Here is a 19,934-nt window from a genome sequence, read left to right as displayed (position 1 = left end):
AATGTGGAAGGACCAAAACAATATTGAAAAAGGACAGTTTGGAAGACTCGCACTTCCCAATTTTAAAACTTACTACAAAACCACAATAAAAAATATGTAGTAGTAGAATAAGGACAGACATGAGGATCACTGCAATAGAATTAAGAATCCAGAAAACAACCCTCACATTTATGGTCAATTATTTTTAACAAGGGTCCCAAGACAATTTATTAAGAACAGCATTTTCAACAACTGGTACTGGGGCAACTGGATATCCACATACAAAACGTGAAGCTGGACCCTCTTGACATCACACACACACACACACATACACACACCTAAATATAGGAGTTAAAACTACAAAACTCTTAGAATAAAGTGCAGAAGTAAATCTTCATGAGTTTGGATTAGTGGAAGCCTTCTTAGTTATGAAACCAAAAGCACAAACAACAGAAGAAAAAACAAATTACTTTGCACTTTATCAAATTAAAAACTCGGGCTTCAATGGATACCATCAGAAAGTGAAAAGAAACCAAATCTGATGAAGGACTTGCATCTAGAATATTAGAGGATTCTTGTAACTCAATAATAAAAGGACAAAATAATCCAATTAAAAATGGGCAAAGGAACTGAATAGACATTTCTGCAAAGAAGATATACAAATGGGCAATAAGCACGTGAAAAGATGATCAACATCATTAAGCAACAGGGAGATGCAAAATAAATTCACAGTGAGATATCACTTTATACCTACTAAGATGACTATAATAAAAAGACAGAAAGTAACAAGTACTGGTGAGGATGTGGCTAAATTGAAACCCTTTATACATTGTTGATGGGAATGTAAAATGGTTCAGCGACTTGGGAAAACTCTTTGCCAGTTCCTCAAGAAGTTAAACATAGAATTGTACCACCCAGCAATGCCACGTCTACGTATATACCCAAAGGAACTGAAAACATGTACACAGATGTTCATAGTAGCATTAATCATAATAGACAAAAGGTGGGAACAACGTAAATGTCCATCAACTGATGAATGGATAAAGAAAATGTGATACAACCATACAATAGTGTATTGTTTGGCCATAAAAATGAATGAAGTAGTGATACCATCTACAAGATGGATGAACCTTGAAAACATGATGCTAAGTGAAAGAAGCTGGACTCAAAAGAATACACATAGCATGATTCCATCTGTGTGAACTATCCAGAAGAGGTAAATCCACAGAGACGGAAAGTAGATTAATGGTTGCTAGGGCATAAGGGAAGGAGGTTATGGGGAATGCCTTCTAATGAGTATGGGGTCAGTGTCGATGTTTGTACAACTTTGTGGATTTATTAAAGAGCACTGATGTCTGAAAGATGAAAATAATAGAATAATAGACTCATGAGACCACTGTATGGCTGGTACTATACTTGTGCATTACACCAAGGTGTCCTAACTAAGGTGAACAGTGGATGTCGGTCCTCCTTAAGTACCATGTAAATCAATGTGGGAGGCAGGTGTTATCCATGCAATCGTCAGCTTGCTGCTTCAGGTTCCCTGACCAAAGTAGGAGACAACAGTAAGAAGGGATGCTTTGTCCCAGAGCATTTCAGCGGCTGTCAGAGCTCTGTAAAATGCTGTGCAATCTTTTAACCTGTCTACTATCTTATATGAAAAACATGGGCACAAATATTTATTGGCTTTAAAAGATATTAAAAATTATTACAGCAGAAGAAGCAAGTTTTCTCCTATTCTCTTCATCTGTCCTTCAGAAAGTGAGAGATGCTTTCAGAAAGGAGACGGCTTGGCAGGCTCTGAGTTTTGGAAGAGGGCCTAGGAACCTCGCTTTCTTTGTGAACAACCTTACAATTTAGCAAATGTGAACCTAAAGTGAAATACCTTTTCCTACCTGATAACATTAACTTACATTAAAAGTCTACATAGGAACTTCCGGGAAGATGGCGGAAGAGTAAGACGCGGAGATCACCTTCCTCCCCACAGATACACCAGAAATACACCTACCCATGGAACGACTCCTACAGAACACCTACTGAACGCTGGCAGAAGACCTCAGACCTCCCAAAAGGCAAGAAACCCCCACGTACCTGGGTAGGGCAAAAGAAAAAAGAATAAACAGAGACAAAAGGATAGGGATGGGACCTGCACCAGTGGGAGGGAGCCGTGAAGGAGGAAAGGTCTCCACACACTAGGAAGCCCCTTAGCGGGCGGAGACTGCGGGGGGCGGAGGGGGAAAGCTTCGGAGCCGCAGAGGAGAGCACAGCAACAGGGGTGCGGAGGGAAAAGTGGAGAGATTCCCGCACAGAGGATCAGGGCCGACCAGTACTCACCAGCCCGAGAGGCTTGTCTGCTCGCCCGCCGGGGCGGGCGGGGCTGGGAGCTGAGGCTCGGGCTTCGGTCGGAGCGCTGGGAGAGGACTGGGGTTGGCGGCGTGAACACAGCCTGCAGGGGGTTAGTGCGCCACGGCTAGGCGGGAGGGAGTCCGGGGAAAAGTCTGGACCTGCCTAAGAGGCAAGAGGCTTTTTCTTCCCTCTTTGTTTCCTGCTGTGTGAGGAGAGGGGATTAAGAGCGCTGCTTAAAGGAGCTCCAGAGACGGGCGCGAGCCGCGGCTAAAAGCGCGACCCCAGAGACGGGCCTGAGACGCTAAGGCTGCTGCTGCCGCCACCAAGAAGCCTGTGTGTGAGCACAAGTCACTCTCCACACACCCCTTCCGGGGAGCCTGTGCAGCCCGCCACTGCCAGGGTCCCGGGATCCAGCGACAAATACCTGGGAGAACGCACGGCGCGCCTCAGGCTGGTGCAACGTCACGCCGGCCTCTGCCGCCGCAGGCTCCGCCCTGCACTCCGTGCCCCTCCCTCCCCCCCGCCCCCCCGCACCCCGCACCCCGGCCTGAGTGAGACAGAGGTCCCGAATAAGCGGCTCCTTTAACCCCGTCTTGTGTGAGCAAAGAACAGATGCCCTCCAGCGACCTACATGCAGAGGCGGGGCCAAATCCAAAGCTGAGCCCCAGGGAGCTGTGAGAACAAAGAAGAGAAAGGGAAATCTCTCCCAGCAGCCGCAGAAGCAGCGGATTAAAGCTCCACAATCAACTTGATGTACCCTGCATCTGTGGAATACATGAATAGACAACGAATCATCCCAAATTGAGGAGGTGGACTTTGAGAGCAAGATTTATGATTTTTTCCACTTTTCCTCTTTTTGTGAGTGTGTATGTGTATGCTTCTGTGTGAGATTTTGTCTGTATAGCTTTGCTTCCACCATTTGTCCCAGGGTTCTATCTGTCCGTTTTTTAATATTTGTTTGCTTGTTTTTTAATTTTTTTCTTAATAATTATTTCTTTATTTTAATAACCTTATTATATTTTCTCTTACTGTATTTTATTTTACTTTATATTCTTTTTTCGTTCCTTCCCTCCCTCCTTCCTTCCTCCCTCCCACCCTCCCTCCTTTCTTTCTTTCTACTTCTACTAATTCTTTCTTTCTTTTTCTCCCTTTTATTCTGAGCCGTGTGGATGAAAGGCTCTTTGTGCTGTAGCCAGGAGTCAGTGCTGTACCCCTGAGGTGGGAGAGCCAACTTCAGGACACTGGTCCACAAGAGACCTTCCAGCTCCACATAATATCAAATGGCAAAAATCTCCCAGAGATCTCCATCTCAACCCCAACACCCAGCTTCACTCAACCACCAGCAGGCTACAGTGCTGGACATCCTATGCCACACAACTAGCAAGACAGGAACACAACCCCGCCCATTAGCAGAGAGGCTGCCTAAAATCATACTAAGTCCACAGACACCCCAAAACACACAACCAGACGTGGACCTGCCCACCAGAAAGACAAGATCCAGCCTCATCCACCAGAACACAGGCACTAGTCCGCTCCACCAGGAAGCCTACACAACCCACTGAACCAACCTTAGACACTGGGGACGGACACCAAAAACAACGGGTACTATGAACCTGCAGCCTGCAAAAAGAAGACCCCAAACACAGTAAGATAAGCAAAATGAGAAGACAGAAAAACACACAGCAGATGAAGGAGCAAGATAAAAACCCACCAGACCTAACAACTGAAGAGGAAATAGGCAGTCTACCTGAAAAAGAATTCAGAATAATGATAGTAAAGATGATCCAGAATCTTGGAAATAGAATAGACAAAATGCAAGAAACATTTAACAAGGACCTAGAAGAACTAAAGGTGAAACAAACAACAATGAACAACACAATAAATGAAATGAAAAATACTCTAGATGGGATCAATAGCAGAATAACTGAGGCAGAAGAACGGATAAGTGACCTGGAAGATAAAATTGTGGAAATAACTACTGCAGAGCAGAATAAATAAAAAAGAATGAAAATAACTGAGGACAATCTCAGAGACCTCTGGGACAACACTGAATGCACCAACATCCAAATTATAGGGGTTCCAGAAGAAGAGGAGAAAAAGAAAGGGACTGAGAAAATATTTGAAGAGATTCTAGTTGAAAACTTCCCTAATATGGGAAAGGAAATAGTTAATCAAGTCCAGGAAGCACAGAGAGTCCCATACAGGATAAATCCAAGGAGAAATACGCCAAGACACGTATTAATCAAACTGTCAAAAATTAAATACAAAGAAAACATATTAAAAGCAGCAAGGGAAAAATTACACACAAGGGAATCCCCATAAGGTTAACAGCTGATCTTTCAGCAGAAACTCTGCAAGCCAGAAGGGAGTGGCAGGACATATTTAAAGTGATGAAGGAGAAAAACCTGCAACCAAGATTACTCTACCCAGCAAGGATGTCATTCAGATTTGATGGGGAAATTAAAACCTTTACGGACAAGCAAAAGCTGAGAGTTCAGCACCACCAAACCAGCTCTACAACAACTGCTAAAGGAACTTCTCTAGGCAAGAAACACAAGAGAAGGAAAAGACCTGCAATAACGAACCCAAAACAATTAAGAAAATGGGAATAGGAACATACATATCGATAATTACCTTAAATGTAAATGGACTAAATGCTCCCACCAAAAGACACAGACTGGCTGAATGGATACAAAAACAAGACCCATATATTTGCTATCTACAAGAGACCCACTTCAGACCTAGAGACACATACAGACTGAAAGTAAGGGGATGGAAAAAGATATTCCATGCAAATGGAAACCAAAAGAAAGCTGGAGTAGCAATTCTCATATCAGACAAAATAGACTTTAAAATAAAGACTATTAGAAGAGACAAAGAAGGACACTACGTAATGATCAAGGGATCGATCCAAGAAGAAGATATAACAATTGTAAATATTTATGCACCCAACAAAGGAGCACCTCAATACATAAGGCAAATACTAACAGCCATAAAAGGGGAAATCGACAGTAACACATTCATAGTAGGGGACTTTAACACCCCACTTTCACCAATGGACAGATCATCCAAAATGAAAATAAATAAGGTAACACAAGCTTTAAATGATATATTAAACAAGATGGACTTAATTGATATTTATAGGACATTCCATCCAAAAACAACAGAATACACATTTTTCTCAAGTGCTCATGGAACATTCTCCAGGATAGATCATATCTTGGGTCACAAATCAAGCCTTGGTAAATTTAAGAAAATTGAAATTGTATCAAGTATCTTTTCCAATCACAACGCTATGAGACTAAATATCAATTACAGGAAAAGATCTGTAAAAAATACAAACATATGGAGGCTAAACAATACACTACTTAATAACAAAGTGATCATTGAAGAAATCAAAGAGGAAATAAAAAACTACCTAGAAACAAATGACAATGGAGACACGACAACCCAAAACCTATGGGATGCAGCAAAAGCAGTTCTAAGAGGGAAGTTTATAGCAATTCAATCTCACCTCAACAAACAAGAAAAAAGTCAAATAAACAATCTAACCCTACACTTAAAACAACTATAGAAAGAAGAACAAAAAACCCCAAAGTTAGCAGGAGGAAAGAAATCATAAAAATCAGATCAGAAATAAATGAAAAAGAAATGAAGGAAACAATAGCAAAGATCAATAAAACTAAAAGCTGGTTCTTTGAGAAGATAAACAAAATAGATAAACCATTAGCCAGACTCATCAAGATAAAAAGGGAGAAGACCCAAATCAATAGAATTAGAAATGAAAAAGGAGAAGTAACAACTGACACTGCAGAAATACAAAAGATCATGAGAGATTACTACAAGCAACTCTATGCCAATAAAATGGACAACCTGGAAGAAATGGACAAATTCTTAGAAATGCACAACCTGCCAAGACTGAATCAGGAATAAATAGAAAATATGAACAGACCAATCACAAGCACTGAAACTGAAACTGTGATTAAAAATCTTCCAACAAACAAAAGCCCAGGACCAGATGGCTTCACAGGTGAATTCTATCAAACATTTAGAGAAGACCTAACACCTATCCTTCTCAAACTCTTGCAAAATATAGTAGAGGGAGGAACACTCCCAAACTCATTCTACGAGGCCACCATCACCCTGATACCAAAACCAGACAAGGATGTCACAAAGAAAGAAAACTACAGGCCAATATCACTGATGAACATAGATGCAAAAATCCTCAACAAAATACTAGCAAACAGAATCCAACAGCACATTAAACAGATCATACACCATGATCAAGTGGGGCTTATTCCAGGAATGCAAGGATTCTTCAATATATGCAAATCAATCAACGTGATACACCATATTAACAAATTGAAGGAGAAAAACCATATGATCATCTCAATAGATGCAGAGAAAGCTTTCGAAAAAATTCAACACCCATTTATGATAAAAACCCAGCAGAAAATAGGCATAGAGGGAACTTCCCTCAACATAATAAAGGCCATATATGACAAACCCACAGCCAACATCGTCCTCAATGGTGAAAAACTGAAAGCATTTCCACTAAGATCAGGAACAAGACAAGGTTGCCCACTCTAACCACTCTTATTCAACATAGTTTTGGAAGTTTTAGCCACAGCAATCAGAGAAGAAAAGGAAATAAAAGAAATCCAAATCCAAAAGAAGAAGTAAAGCTGTCACTGTTTGCAGATGACATGATACTATACATAGAGAATCCTAAAGATGCTACCAGAAAACTACTAGAGCTAATCAATAAATTTGGTAAAGTAGCAGGATACAAAATTAATGCACAGAAATCTCTGGCATTCCTATACACTAATGATGAAAAATCTGAAAGTGAAATCAAGAAAACACTCCCATTTACCACTGCAACAAAAAGAATAAAATATCTTGGAATAAACCTACCTAAGGAGACAAAAGACCTGTATGCAGCAAATTATAAGACACTGATGAAAGATATTAAAGATGATACAAATAGATGGAGAGATATACCATGTTCTTGGATTGGAAGAATCAATATTGTGAAAATGACTCTACTACCCAAAGCAATCTACAGATTCAATGCAATCCCTATCAAACTACCACTGGCATTTTTCACAGATGTAGAACAAAAAATTTCACAATTTGTATGGAAACACAAAAGACCCCAAATAGCCAAAGCAATCTTGAGAACGAAAAACGGAGCTGGAGGAATCAGGCTCCCTGACTTCAGACTATACTACAAAGCTACAGTAATCAAGACAGTATGGTACTGGCACAAAAACAGAAAGATAGATCAATGGAACAGGATAGAAAGCCCAGAGATAAATCCACGCACATATGGTCACCTTATCTTTGATAAAGGAGGCAGGAATGTACAGTGGAGAAAGGACAGCCTCTTCAATAAGTGGTGCTGGGAAAACTGGACAGGTACATGTAAAAGTATGAGATTAGATCACTCCCTAACACCATACAGAAAAATAAGCTCAAAATGGATTAAAGACCTAAATGTAAGGCCAGACACTATAAAACTCTTAGAGGAAAATATAGGCAGGACACTCTATGACATAAATCACAGCAAGATCCTTTTTGACCCACCTCCTAGAGAAATGGAAGTAAAAACAGAAATAAATGGGACCCAATGAAACTTCAAAGCTTTTGCACAGCAAAGGAAACCATAAAAAAGACCAAAAGACAACCCTCAGAATGGGAGAAAATATTTGCAAATGATTGCAAAGGATTAATCTCCAAAATTTATAAGCAGCTCATGCAGCTGAATAACAACAAAAAAAAAACCCAATCCAAAAATGGGCAGAAGACCTAAATAAACATTTCTCCAAAGAAGATATACAGACTGCCAACAAACACATGAAAGAATGCTCAACATCACTAATCATTAGAGAAATGCAAATCAAAACTACAATGAGATATCATCTCACACCAGTCAGAATGGCCATCATCAAAAAATCTAGAAACAATAAATGCTGGAGAGGGTGTGGAGAAAAGGGAACACTCTTGCACTGTTGGTGGAAATGTAAATTGATACAACCACTGTGGAGAACAGTATGGATGTTCCTTAAAAAACTACAAATAGAACTACCATGTGACCCAGCAATCCCACTACTGGGCATATACCCTGAGAAAACCATAATTCAAAAAGAGTCATGTACCAAAATGTTCATTACAGCTCTATTTACAATAGCCTGGAGATGGAAACAACCTGCGTGTCCATCAACAGATGAATGGATAAAGAAGATGTGGCACATATATACAATGGAATATTACCCAGCCATAAAAAGAAATGAAATTGAGCTATTTGTAATGAGGTGGATAGACCTAGAGTCTGTCATACAGAGTGAAGTAAGTCAGAAAGAGAAAAACAAATACCGTATGCTAACACATATATATGGATTTTAAGGAAAAAAAAAGTCATGAAGAACCTAGGGGTAAGACAGGAATAAAGACACAGACCTACTAGAGAATGGACTTGAGGATATGGGGAGGGGGAAGGGTAAGCTGTGACAAAGCGAGAGAGAGACATGGACATATATACACTACCAAACGTAAGGTAGATAGCTAGTGGGAAGCAGCCACAAAGCACAGGGAGATCAGCTTGGTGCTTTGTGACCGCCTGCAGGTGTGGGATAGAGAGGGTGGGAGGGATGGAGATGCAAGAGGGAAGAGATATGGGAACATATGTGTATATATAACTGATTCATTTTGTTGTAAAGCAGAAACTAACATACCATTGTAAAGCAATTATACTCCAATAAAGATGTTAAAAAAAATCCACATAACTTTTTCGTGGGTAAAGTTAGCTGCTGAAATTGATCTAAGAGGTAACTATTTATGTCAGTGTGTACCCCTTTGGGGAAGGTACTAGATCACCGTTCATTCAAAAGCAGTTCATTCAATGGGATACATCTTTCACTGGGGGTGATGTCCTATGGGTAATTTAACTAATATTACTTTTAAAAATTAACAGAGAGAATAAGCTAAGATTTTACTTTCATTCTTTTAAAAATTAAAATCAAACCCAGAAAATCAGTCCTGTTTACTCCATAGAAGCCATTTGTTACTCAATAAGCCAACTGATTAAATATGTCCACAAGCTAATGAACTTAGTTCAAGAGCGTAACTTCCATCTTTTTCTCCTTCATGAAAAGTAATTTATTAATATACTACTCTGAGGTCACAAAATATCCTTGCATCTCACAAAGTAAAAGCTTGAGTATATGTTCCAATTTTTTTCTTTATATTTTATACATATTTTAATGATAATAGAATATTAAGGATGTGATCAGCTGTCACAAAAGCATTTTCACTGCTGTAAGCGTGCATACAAATCACCTGGAGATCTTGCAAACCTGCAGATTCTGATGCAGTCGGTCTGGGGTGGGGCCTGAGATGCTGCGTTTCTTATAAGCTTCCTGGTGATGCTGATGCTGCCAGGCCAAAGGCCACACACTTTGACAGGCATGGGTCTAAAATATATTAAAGTTCTATCTTCCTGTTACTCTTAACTAAATATTTATCATATCTTTCCTATTACCCGACAATAGGGAATTTACAAACAATGAAAGGTCTCTCAGATTGTAAGAAATATATGACCTTAAGCACACACACACACACACACACACACACACACACACACACATACACACACACACAGAGTTAACTTTTGCAAATGACCTTACCTTCTCATCATGGGTTTACTGTTTTATAACATTATTCCCAGAGGGTTGCAATTTTGGAGGTAAAGCGTTCAAGAAACTAATGGATTTCTTGCTGTCAGCACTAAGGCCCCTCTGTTTTACAGTGAAATTTGAAAGTATATTGATGGCATTTGTCCCTGCATTTCATAGGAAATAATCACCCAAACACTTGACAATTTTTACCTCCCTCTTGGGAGAAGCAGTATCTGCCCATTAAAGGCAGCAACGTGAGAGTGCTCTTTTCCACCCACCTTCTTTGGCTATTTCAGAAGCTTTTATAAGAATTCTGATGGCCTGTTTGTATTCTTTATTTTCCAGCATTTTGTCTGAGAGTAATCTGTAAGTCCTCAGGAGACTCTCACAGGCCAACAAGTTGAGAACGCGGCCTGTCTCATCCTTCCATATCCGTCCCTGCGTCAATTGATGGAAGGCCTCATAATGCTCCGCAGCTTCCAGAAGCTGACCTGAAGAATAAAAGCCATTCATAAATACAAACCACAGGCCAGAACATATTTTCAGATATTTTGCATACGTCTTGTGCTTTACTATTAAAGTGTGTGTGGGCGGGGAGAGAACCACGGAATGCAGCCAAGTATTTCTAAGGCTGAAGAGGACTTCAGCTGGGTAAGGAGCTATCTCAATTTGGACCTCAGATTCAGCACTGATTTTGAATGGACACCCGCTAAAGGGATATACTTGGGCTAGCAGAAATTGAGGAGAAGTACAAATGTTTAGAGACGGTGTGAATGTAAAGTAATAATTATTAATAACAATCATATTAGCTAACATTTATTCAACATTATATATGCAAGGAACTGTGCTGTGCACTTTATATGCATTTCTCATTTAATTGTCAAAACAGGCCTGTGGAAAAGAGATTGTTATGATTCCATTTTAAGGTAGAAAAGAGTGAGGTTAAGAATTCTGCACAAGACTGCCTGGCCAGTGGCTTAGTAGATCCAGGCAGTCTGATTCCAGAGCCCACACTCTAAACCACTTTCTTGCACTGCTTTCCCAACAGAAAGCAGTTCTTCATTCTCGAGAATTCAGGTGTCTTGAGAAAGGATGCAACTGTTACAAATTTCAAATTTAAGTATTATGGAGCTTTAAACTACTTCTCAACGTTTGATTGGAATTTCCAAGTTATTTAATTTTAAAATTACAATGTAACTTAACTGCCCTTCTCAATTATATTTTATAATATAGCCCGAAGTATATCTTCTCAAAGCCAAAACTCTAAATTAACTTTAAGTCATTTGATTCCTTGAAATGTGAGCAAGCACGTTTCTGGAAGGGTAGTTTGTAGTTCCATGATACAGATTGTATTTTACTTGTGAATTGCCTTGTAGAAATGCACACAAAATCCTGTAATGTAAATGCTCTTTTATGGTATTGGAGTTACCTAATTGGAATGAACTGGAAAATCACTTACATCTAGGCATTTCAACAATCGTAGTTAAGAGTGAGTGCAGGCTCCGAACAGACAGCCTGAATTCCTATACCAGTTTTACCATTTTTGCTGTTTAGCCTCAGGTTAATTACTACACTCTCTGTGCCCAAATTTAATTCTTCTGCAAGTAAGATTATAGTGTAACTATTCAAGGTGTTATTATGAGAAATGAATTAATACCTGTTCAATATCTGATACAGAGTAGGTACTCAATAAACACAGCTGCTGTTACCAGTTGGCATAGTGATAATATTTTTAAAAACCCACAGGCCAATTGAATTATCGCCACTATTTATTTCCCCTTTCTTTAAGTACAACATAGTCTTCCTGCGAAATATGTAGTTGAGTCCTTATGACAATATTATCACAACTGATTAAATTAACCTATGTAGGCCATATTAGGCTAAATACATTTCCTCAAATAAGATGCACTGCATATTACAGATTAGACATTCCAGGATACTGTAGCCACTGCCATCACTATTGCATATAATTTCCTCCTATTTTTGCACTGAATTTGCTATCAAAATAAATATTAAAAATGCACAGATAAAGACAAATAGTATTTTAAAAGAAACACAACGGAGATGTATAATCAGCAAACAAGCTGTACAAAAATTCAGTAAAGACATGGCCAGTCTGAGTCCCATGCAGAAGGAGGGCATATCAGCAAAGATACATAGAGAGAGGCGGGTGTGTGCTGCTGAGCTGTTTATAAACTTGTATTATGAAATTTTCACATGATAAAAAACTACAAAGCCATAAATATGATATTACAGAAGAATATTTGATTACATGGACAGGTGCTTATGATAAGTGAAAATATTGAAAAACATCAGATAACATTTACAAAGCATTACCAGTGTTATATGGGTGATGAATTGGTTTCTTTTCTGCTTTTTTTTCCTGATTATTGGCATTTTCTAATGTTTCTATCATCAAAATGTGTTCAGTTTGTAAAGAGAAATATATAATGGAAACTATTTTAAAATTAATGCCCAGTCCTTTTTCATTTTGATGCAAATACTGAAGGTTGAAGTTTACTGTTCTATCTTTACATTTAACTGACAATTTTTCTCTTACCTCCCACAAAAGCAGGTATAGTTTTTCACCTCTCTCCTGCAGCACCTCTGCCAGAAACACCTTTCCCCAAATACCCATGACTCTCGTTTCTTTTTTAAAACTCAAATGGAGCGTTGACATATATGTGTGTTATGTTTCCTCTGTTAACTATATTTCTGCCTGTAAAGTATAGCTCTGTATCCCTGGAAAGATGTATACGAGAGTTCTTTTTTTTTTTATCCAGCATCCATCTATTTATAAAGTATGGATACATATTTCTTTTTGGCCATGTGAATAGGGACAAGTGGATACAGGGAACTGTGAGTAAACCAGATAGTTCCAGAAAAACTTGGGACCATAAGGAGACTAGGAAGGGCCTAACAGCATCTGTGGTCACACACAGTAACCATATGGAAAGAGAGTCCAAAAGTGCGTTATAAAATAACAGATTCACTAAGAATTCCAGGAGGAGAGCCAGGAGATGAAGCTTTGGATAACCCGACTAATTACAATGAGATGCAAATGAGGCATAATGATGTTAATAGCATATGAGAACTGATAGCTGGGTCCAAGATTTGATCCACATGGTGGAAGAAAGGGGAGGTAAGGAGAGGGGAGCGTGAAAGTGGGGAAAGGATATGTGGAGGGAATGCAGAGAGGGCTGAAGCGGGGGAAGTGGGGAGACAAAGGTGGGGACCATGTCTCTGTATTCCAAACAAGCCAGACTTCCCTCTGTGTACTGATGTGATTAGGTTTCCTGCACAGGCTAAGCAGAAGTGAAATGAGAGGTTCTCGGGACATTGGTTTCAATTGGCTACTATGGAAGGGGGCCTTGGAATGATTGAGAAACAGACTTTTCAGTTGAGTTTGATTTTTGCTTGAGCACTTGGGACTGGTATCAGTGTACTGCTTAGGTCATGATAATCTGCCAGGGTTCAGCTCTTACAAGGATATATTTGAAGTTTGCCATGAGGAGGGAGCAGTCCAAGATGCTTGGGTAAAAGGAACAGGGAGCTACTATTTCTTGAAGGCCTACTGGGTGCTAGTCAAAATGGAACGTTTTTCCCCCAGACGTTATCTTATTTAACCTTCCAAAACTGGTGCCGTAAATACGACTTTTCTTTTGCACCAAAGAGAAAACCGAGGCTCACAAACATTAAATGACTCAAATAGCTAAAAAGTGATATTTAGGATTTAAACCCAGGATCACCAAATGCCCACACAACTTAGTTCTGCCACATTAGGTACAAGTCAGAAAACTTGGGTGGAGTAAGTCAGATTCTCTGGACATAAATATCTGAAGTTAGAAACAATGCTTGAGTTATGTGATTTCTAGTCTCTACCAGTTCTATAATTCTGTGACTCTACTCAGGCAATCACAAGATCCTCCAACATGAAAGAACAGATACTGGCCACTGATGTGCTTTTCATTGGTCTACCTGAAGGAGTCTGATGTAAAAACAGCTCTGTAACCTGCATCTAAATTCTCTAACCTAAACCGTGAGGTGACATCCATGGGGCGAAGGCACCTAGGATGTCCCATACTTAGTCCTAACCTGTGGTCACAGGTTATTCATGGTTTCATGTCCCCTTCCTTAACCACTTTGCCACAGAGGAGGTCACTGGGGATTCTGATCAGCACAGCGCGGTTTTTTAAATTAATTAATTAATTTATTTTAAATTTTTTATTGGAGTCTAGTTAATTTACAATGTTGTGTTAGTTTCAGGGGCACAGCAAAGTGATTCAGTTATACATATACATATATCCACCCTTTTTAGATTCTTTTCCCATACAGGTTATTAAAGAATATTGAGTAGAGTTTCCTGTGCTACCCAGTAGGCCCTTACTAGTTATCTATTTTATATATAGCAGTGATCAGCACCGTTTTAAACCAAGGTGACTACGTAGAAGAAGAAGAGTTTTCCAGCCCTTCTCAGATGTAGGGAATCGTTTCTAAAGTTATTTGGTGGCAAATAGGACTGTAAGTAAGCCAGCAAGGATTTGATCCAAATAATCAGAAGCACACAAATGACCAGGCTGCAATTTCTAAAGGCTGGTCAGAATTTGAAAGTACATATTATAATATGGTATAATATTTGATTTAAAAATATTAAAATATGTCTACACTATGAAGGGAGCATAGTAGTTTAAATAGGCAAGTATTTCCCTTTAAGCATGATTAACAATGATATCATTTCCATGCAATTTATATTTCCAACTATGAACAGGATTTTAAAGGTTTTCTTACTTTCTGAGTAAAGACTCATATTACTATTGACTAGATATTTATTTATTTATTTATTTATTTATTTTATTTTAATTTTTTTTTTTTTTTTTTCGATATGCGGGCCTCTCACTGTTGTGGCCTCTCCCGTTGCGGAGCACAGGCTCCGGACGCGCAGGCTCAGCGGCCATGGCTCACGGGCCCAGCCGCTCCGTGGCATATGGGATCCTCCCGGACCGGGGCACGAACCCGCGTCCCCTGCATCGGCAGGCGGACTCTCAACCACTGCGCCACCAGGGAAGCCCTAGATATTTATTAAGACATAATGCATCCTGTTTTTATCTGAAATATTTAAATATACCTGAGAGAAATGTTGTAAGTGGTCATTCTGACACTACACATGTAAATACAAATGAAGATCATGAACCAGATTTTCAAATTTGGCTCACGGCAAACCTTTATAGCTTCTTCACGGTGTTCATGTGTTGTCTGCCCTTTGTTACCAAATAAACTTTAATATATCAGGACCAGACAAGATTCCCAGATCCCACCATCAATCTTGTTGAAGGACAAGCGTCTAGATAATCGTCCTTCTCCGGAATTCACAGGTGTTAACATTATTTTTCATTGAGAAAGAGGGCAGAGAGAAGAAGAAGAATTACACCAAAGGCATCACAAAAGTAAAAGTTTACGGAAAACAGAAAAGAGAAGGGCACATTCATAGATGTTAAAGGTCTCCTAAGGGGACATGAGCTTTATCTTGTTGCACCAGGAATTACTCATCACTATGAGTAACAAACATCACAGGAGTAACTGTGACAAGAAAGGCATACTAACCATTGTTCAGCGAAGTGCCTGGTTCTATGCTACGAAAAAAATCCAGAGTGTCCACTAATATTTCAAGTGAATCAGGGAAGAAAATGGAGCCAAGATGTTTTGTGGGAGCGACTGGTGGTGACCTTCCACCAATACCATCAGTAATGGATTTAGCTCAAGAACACGAGATAGTATCAGAAAACACATCATGGGAGACTCTGTGAACAACTGTGTGAGACAAGAATCCAGGCATGGATAGAAGTAGCCTCAGTCTCAGGTTTTTTTTCTTTTGGTTTGCTTTTGTTTTTTTTTAAAACAATTATATAACATCTACATAAACGACAATGTTGTATGCATTTATAGTTTTTCACCCAAAAGAAAGTGTACTCTTAAAATAAAACTACTACAAAGGAGCTTCACTTTACCTAAAGCCCACATAAACAAGAAATCTAGCCATTTATTTAAAAATACAAACAAAACCCAAACAATGTTGTAAACTGCAAAATGTCTGGTAGGATGTTAAGATAAATACTACGCAGAGAAAATAAGATTTTATACATTTGGGTATTACCCAGGTTGTTGCTTACCCCTCTTCCCTGGTACAACATCTCTGAAAGTTTATAGATATTTGTTGTATCACTGCAGATGTCTAGAACAAATATTAAGCAAAGGAGAATGTATATGATCCCTCCCATTTTAGTTTTTTTTTAAAGTAGGAAGATTGACTAGATATTAACACAAATGGGTTTAAATGTGAAGCTGCCATAAAAGCAGGAACATAAATGTAATTCTCCCAGCCGCTATTTTGATGCACATTTTTGATTCCATGAATATTTTATGAAATGGCCCAAACTAAAGCCATATAACATTCCTGCATTACTGATGCTTGCGCCCGTAAGCTACGAACATTAGAGGCATGATTGAGTGCATTAAAATGAACTCGTTCAGCAGTGCATTGATTACTTGAAGGGGGAGGGAAAAGAAAAAAGAAAAAAAAAAAAAAAGAAGTTGCTCCACTTAAGAAAACAGCAAACAAATCTAAAGTTTGCAATATAATAAAGGCGTAAGCAAGTCTGAAATAAAATTTCCTAAATAGAGTGTGACTCTGTCTAGACCTGACATTAATTAGGCAAGGTGTTAATTATGTCCAAAAATGGCTCTGGTATCGTTCAGGTAATTTCAAATGTCACAATCTCTAAGATGCACAGGCGGGCCTGCTTTAGCTCCATGCATCAGCAATTCTGAAAATAGCTAATTATTTCCTTTTCTATCAACTTGCACACTTGCCAGTAAAAATAACGCTACAGGAAAAATCGCATGAAAATAATTTGACAGGTCCGTAAGGCCTATTTCTTCAGCAGCCCTGGTATAAGTCATAAGCATATTTAGTTGTAAATGGTGCACATTTGTTGAAGAATTTAGGGAAATATTCCACTTTGGTTTAAAACAACAACCTAAAGGAACAATAAAGCTTTTTGTATATTATATTACATTTTAATCTGGAGCTCCTGGACATCTTCGGCGGTTAAGTTACTATTCTGTGCAACGTAGACATAAAATCTGCTGGAAGCAAATTGAACAGTAGCAAAAAGAGAAATATGTTATTGCCTTTTTGTAAAAATAAAAGACATTGCTTTCCGCTTCAGTTTAACTGCATGAGCAATTTATATTATCTTTAGGTTGTAACATTCAATTATGATAATTATAATGGCATGATACACGCTGAAATATTAAGGGCTCGTCATACTTCCCAATGGAAACTATCACTTTCAAGGGTTTATCTCTCATCAGGGGAGATTTGCTCTGTACTGTAACCCACTGCACACCATTGCAAAATGGAATGCTGGAAAACAAAGATTGGGTTTCTGTAACTCAATGGTTTCCCTAATAAACTGGGAAGAAAATGTGCCCCTACTTTTGAGTAGCTGCTTTGGGATACTTAGAAGAAATTTAAAGTGTTATTTAAAAAATGGAATCCTTTATCATTTTGAGCAAAGATTTCAGATAGACATTACAGGAATGCTATCATATCCCTGTTAAAGAGTACAGGTCACTAAACCAGACAATGGAAAGGATCCCAGGAAGACAGGAAGCCGGGTGTGGGTGAAACTCACCAGAGGCTTTATCACTAATGTTGGCAATACTGGTGAGTTAATTTTTAAATTCCAGAAAATTTGCCTGGACTTTTCAAATATTCTGGAGGAACTGTTATTAATGGTTGTTGTTTGTGATTTTAGATTACTGAATTGTGGTCAGGGATGGACATGGTGCCCAAACTTGTCATAATAAACTTGTCATACTAAACCTCAGATGGTAGTTTCCATCCAAGTGTTATAATTTCTAAGGATTAAGCATTGGGCAGTTTTGCTTTTAAATGCTCACAACTGGAAGTATTGAAACCACTCAAAGAATTTTTAAAAATGTAAACCACTTGTATAATGAATAAACAATAGGAAATTGATACTAGCCATTAAAAAGCTTATAAACATTCCACCTCATCTCAAAATACTAAGTAAAATGTGTCGACAAGTGTAAAAGTCTGAGGAGGAATAAAGTCAATATTGACATTAGATCAGCTAATGAATTACATTGCTCTGGACTTAATCAATAATGTAATTCTTGCTTGAATTATAGATTGCTCATGATTTTAAATAAACCACATTCGGATTGTGTGTACTATATGCTTTATGAGCAAAGAGAAAGGTGTAGAGCATATCTGCCGAAGTATCAGTATTGATTCTCTTATGGGAGATGGTGGAGAGCGAGGACATTAACTTTTCCCCTTTACATTGTCGCTCTGATTGACAACAGGCACGTGCTAATTTTGGATATTACAAAAACCTAATTAACTGAAAGTAATCTATTTAGATGAGTATGGAGGGAGAAAAATAATGTTAGTGGAGACATTACCACCATGTGTCTAGCATAAATAGTAACGGATACATATGTGTGTGTGTGTGTGTGCGTATATATATATGTGTATATATATATATATATACACATATATAAGTGTCTACATCTTATTTTAAATTTTTATTTATTTTTTATTGAGGTATAGTTGATTTACAATATTATATTAGTTTCAGTTGTACAACAGAGTGATTCCAAATTGTTATAGATTATTTAATGTTATAAAATATTGGCTATATTCCCTGTGTTGTGCAATATATCCTTGTAGCTTATTTATTTTGTACATTGTAGTTTGTACCTCGTAACTCCCTACCCTTCTCTTGCCCCTCTCCCCTTCCCTCTCTCCACTGGTAACCACTAGTTTGTTCTCTGTATGTGTGAGTCCATTTCTATTTTGTTATTGTCATTTGTTAATTGTTTTAGATTCCATATATACGTGATAATAGTATCTATATTTTAGGGATGGAGAAAATGAGCCTCAGGGGTTCTCTTGCCTAAATTTCACATACCAAGCCGGTGGCAGAGCTGATGCCCAAAGTTCATGATGGCTTTATCTTGCTCAAGGTGACCCCTCTTTGGAAACTGTACAAGGAGGACAGTTTGACTTAAAAGCAAAGGCCAAGGTTTAAACCTGAGCACCATGATATCATGGGACCCCTCGCACCCTTTCTTTAAGGGCTCTGAAACAAGGACAGCAATGCCAACCTCAGGGTATGACTGTAACGGGCACTAAAAGAGCTGCGTCGGCACCCTGCAAAGTGCCTGGTGCTCTGTGGACGTTCAGGAAGTTTTCATGCCATTTTATCTATTTTTTTTCAGGTTTGCCATTTGGAGCCGTATCTGGATGAGCCTGTTGTGTGGAATGCTTCAACGTCAAAACGTTATGCAACAGTGTCACTTATTCAAATGGAAAGCCTTTTAAGACACTAGTTGGAAACAGCACACTTCATCCAACTTGCGCCCAGCACCCCTCTCACTCTTGGTGAGTGGTTACCTCCTAGGAGCAGTGCCTCTTCTCAGAGAGTCAGAGGAGATACTGCGTCCAGAAGGGTGAATCAGTGGGGCAGGAACTGCAGGCTCAGTGCAGCGATTCAAGACCTCCTTGCAAAGCTTTGAAAAAGAGAAACCCGCTACAGAGCAGGCACCTCTGAATGAGGCTTCCTCTGCGTGCTACTCCTTAAGCAGTAAATAATTAAAACACCCTGAAAAAGACAGGTAAAATACAAGCCACAATGTCAGTAACACAGACATGAAAGAGAAGGGGAAAAAATGAATTAAGAAAAGGCAATGAAATAATTCATTTGAAGCTCTAATAAAGTTTCATTTTCAGTCTTGTTTAAAGATATATCAGACTTTAGGGATGTAACCTAATTACATTTTTATTCTAAGTTCCATTCAAAGATCTTGGACTTTGATTCTTTAACACAGATCAAACATGGA

At 38.8% G+C, this 19,934-nt stretch overlaps 1 protein-coding gene across 1 annotated transcript in view; it reads right to left on the bottom strand.

The window, feature by feature from the left end:
• Positions 1-19,934, bottom strand: part of TTC29 (tetratricopeptide repeat domain 29) — a gene marked incomplete at its 5' end in the record, with an annotated part of 250,735 nt that overhangs the window by 173,485 nt on the left and 57,316 nt on the right. Inside the window, one exon of the mRNA XM_082838588.1 lies at positions 10,283-10,495. Within this exon, the coding sequence (XP_082694714.1) occupies positions 10,283-10,495 (213 nt within the window). The remainder of the gene's footprint in view (positions 1-10,282; positions 10,496-19,934) is intronic.

This window comes from Leucopleurus acutus (genome assembly GCF_964270905.1).
Source record: "Leucopleurus acutus genome assembly, chromosome: 4".
Lineage (NCBI taxonomy): Eukaryota > Metazoa > Chordata > Mammalia > Artiodactyla > Delphinidae > Leucopleurus > Leucopleurus acutus.
The sequence above is the reverse complement of the archived record's forward strand: the minus strand, read 5'-3'. Positions and strand labels throughout refer to the sequence as shown.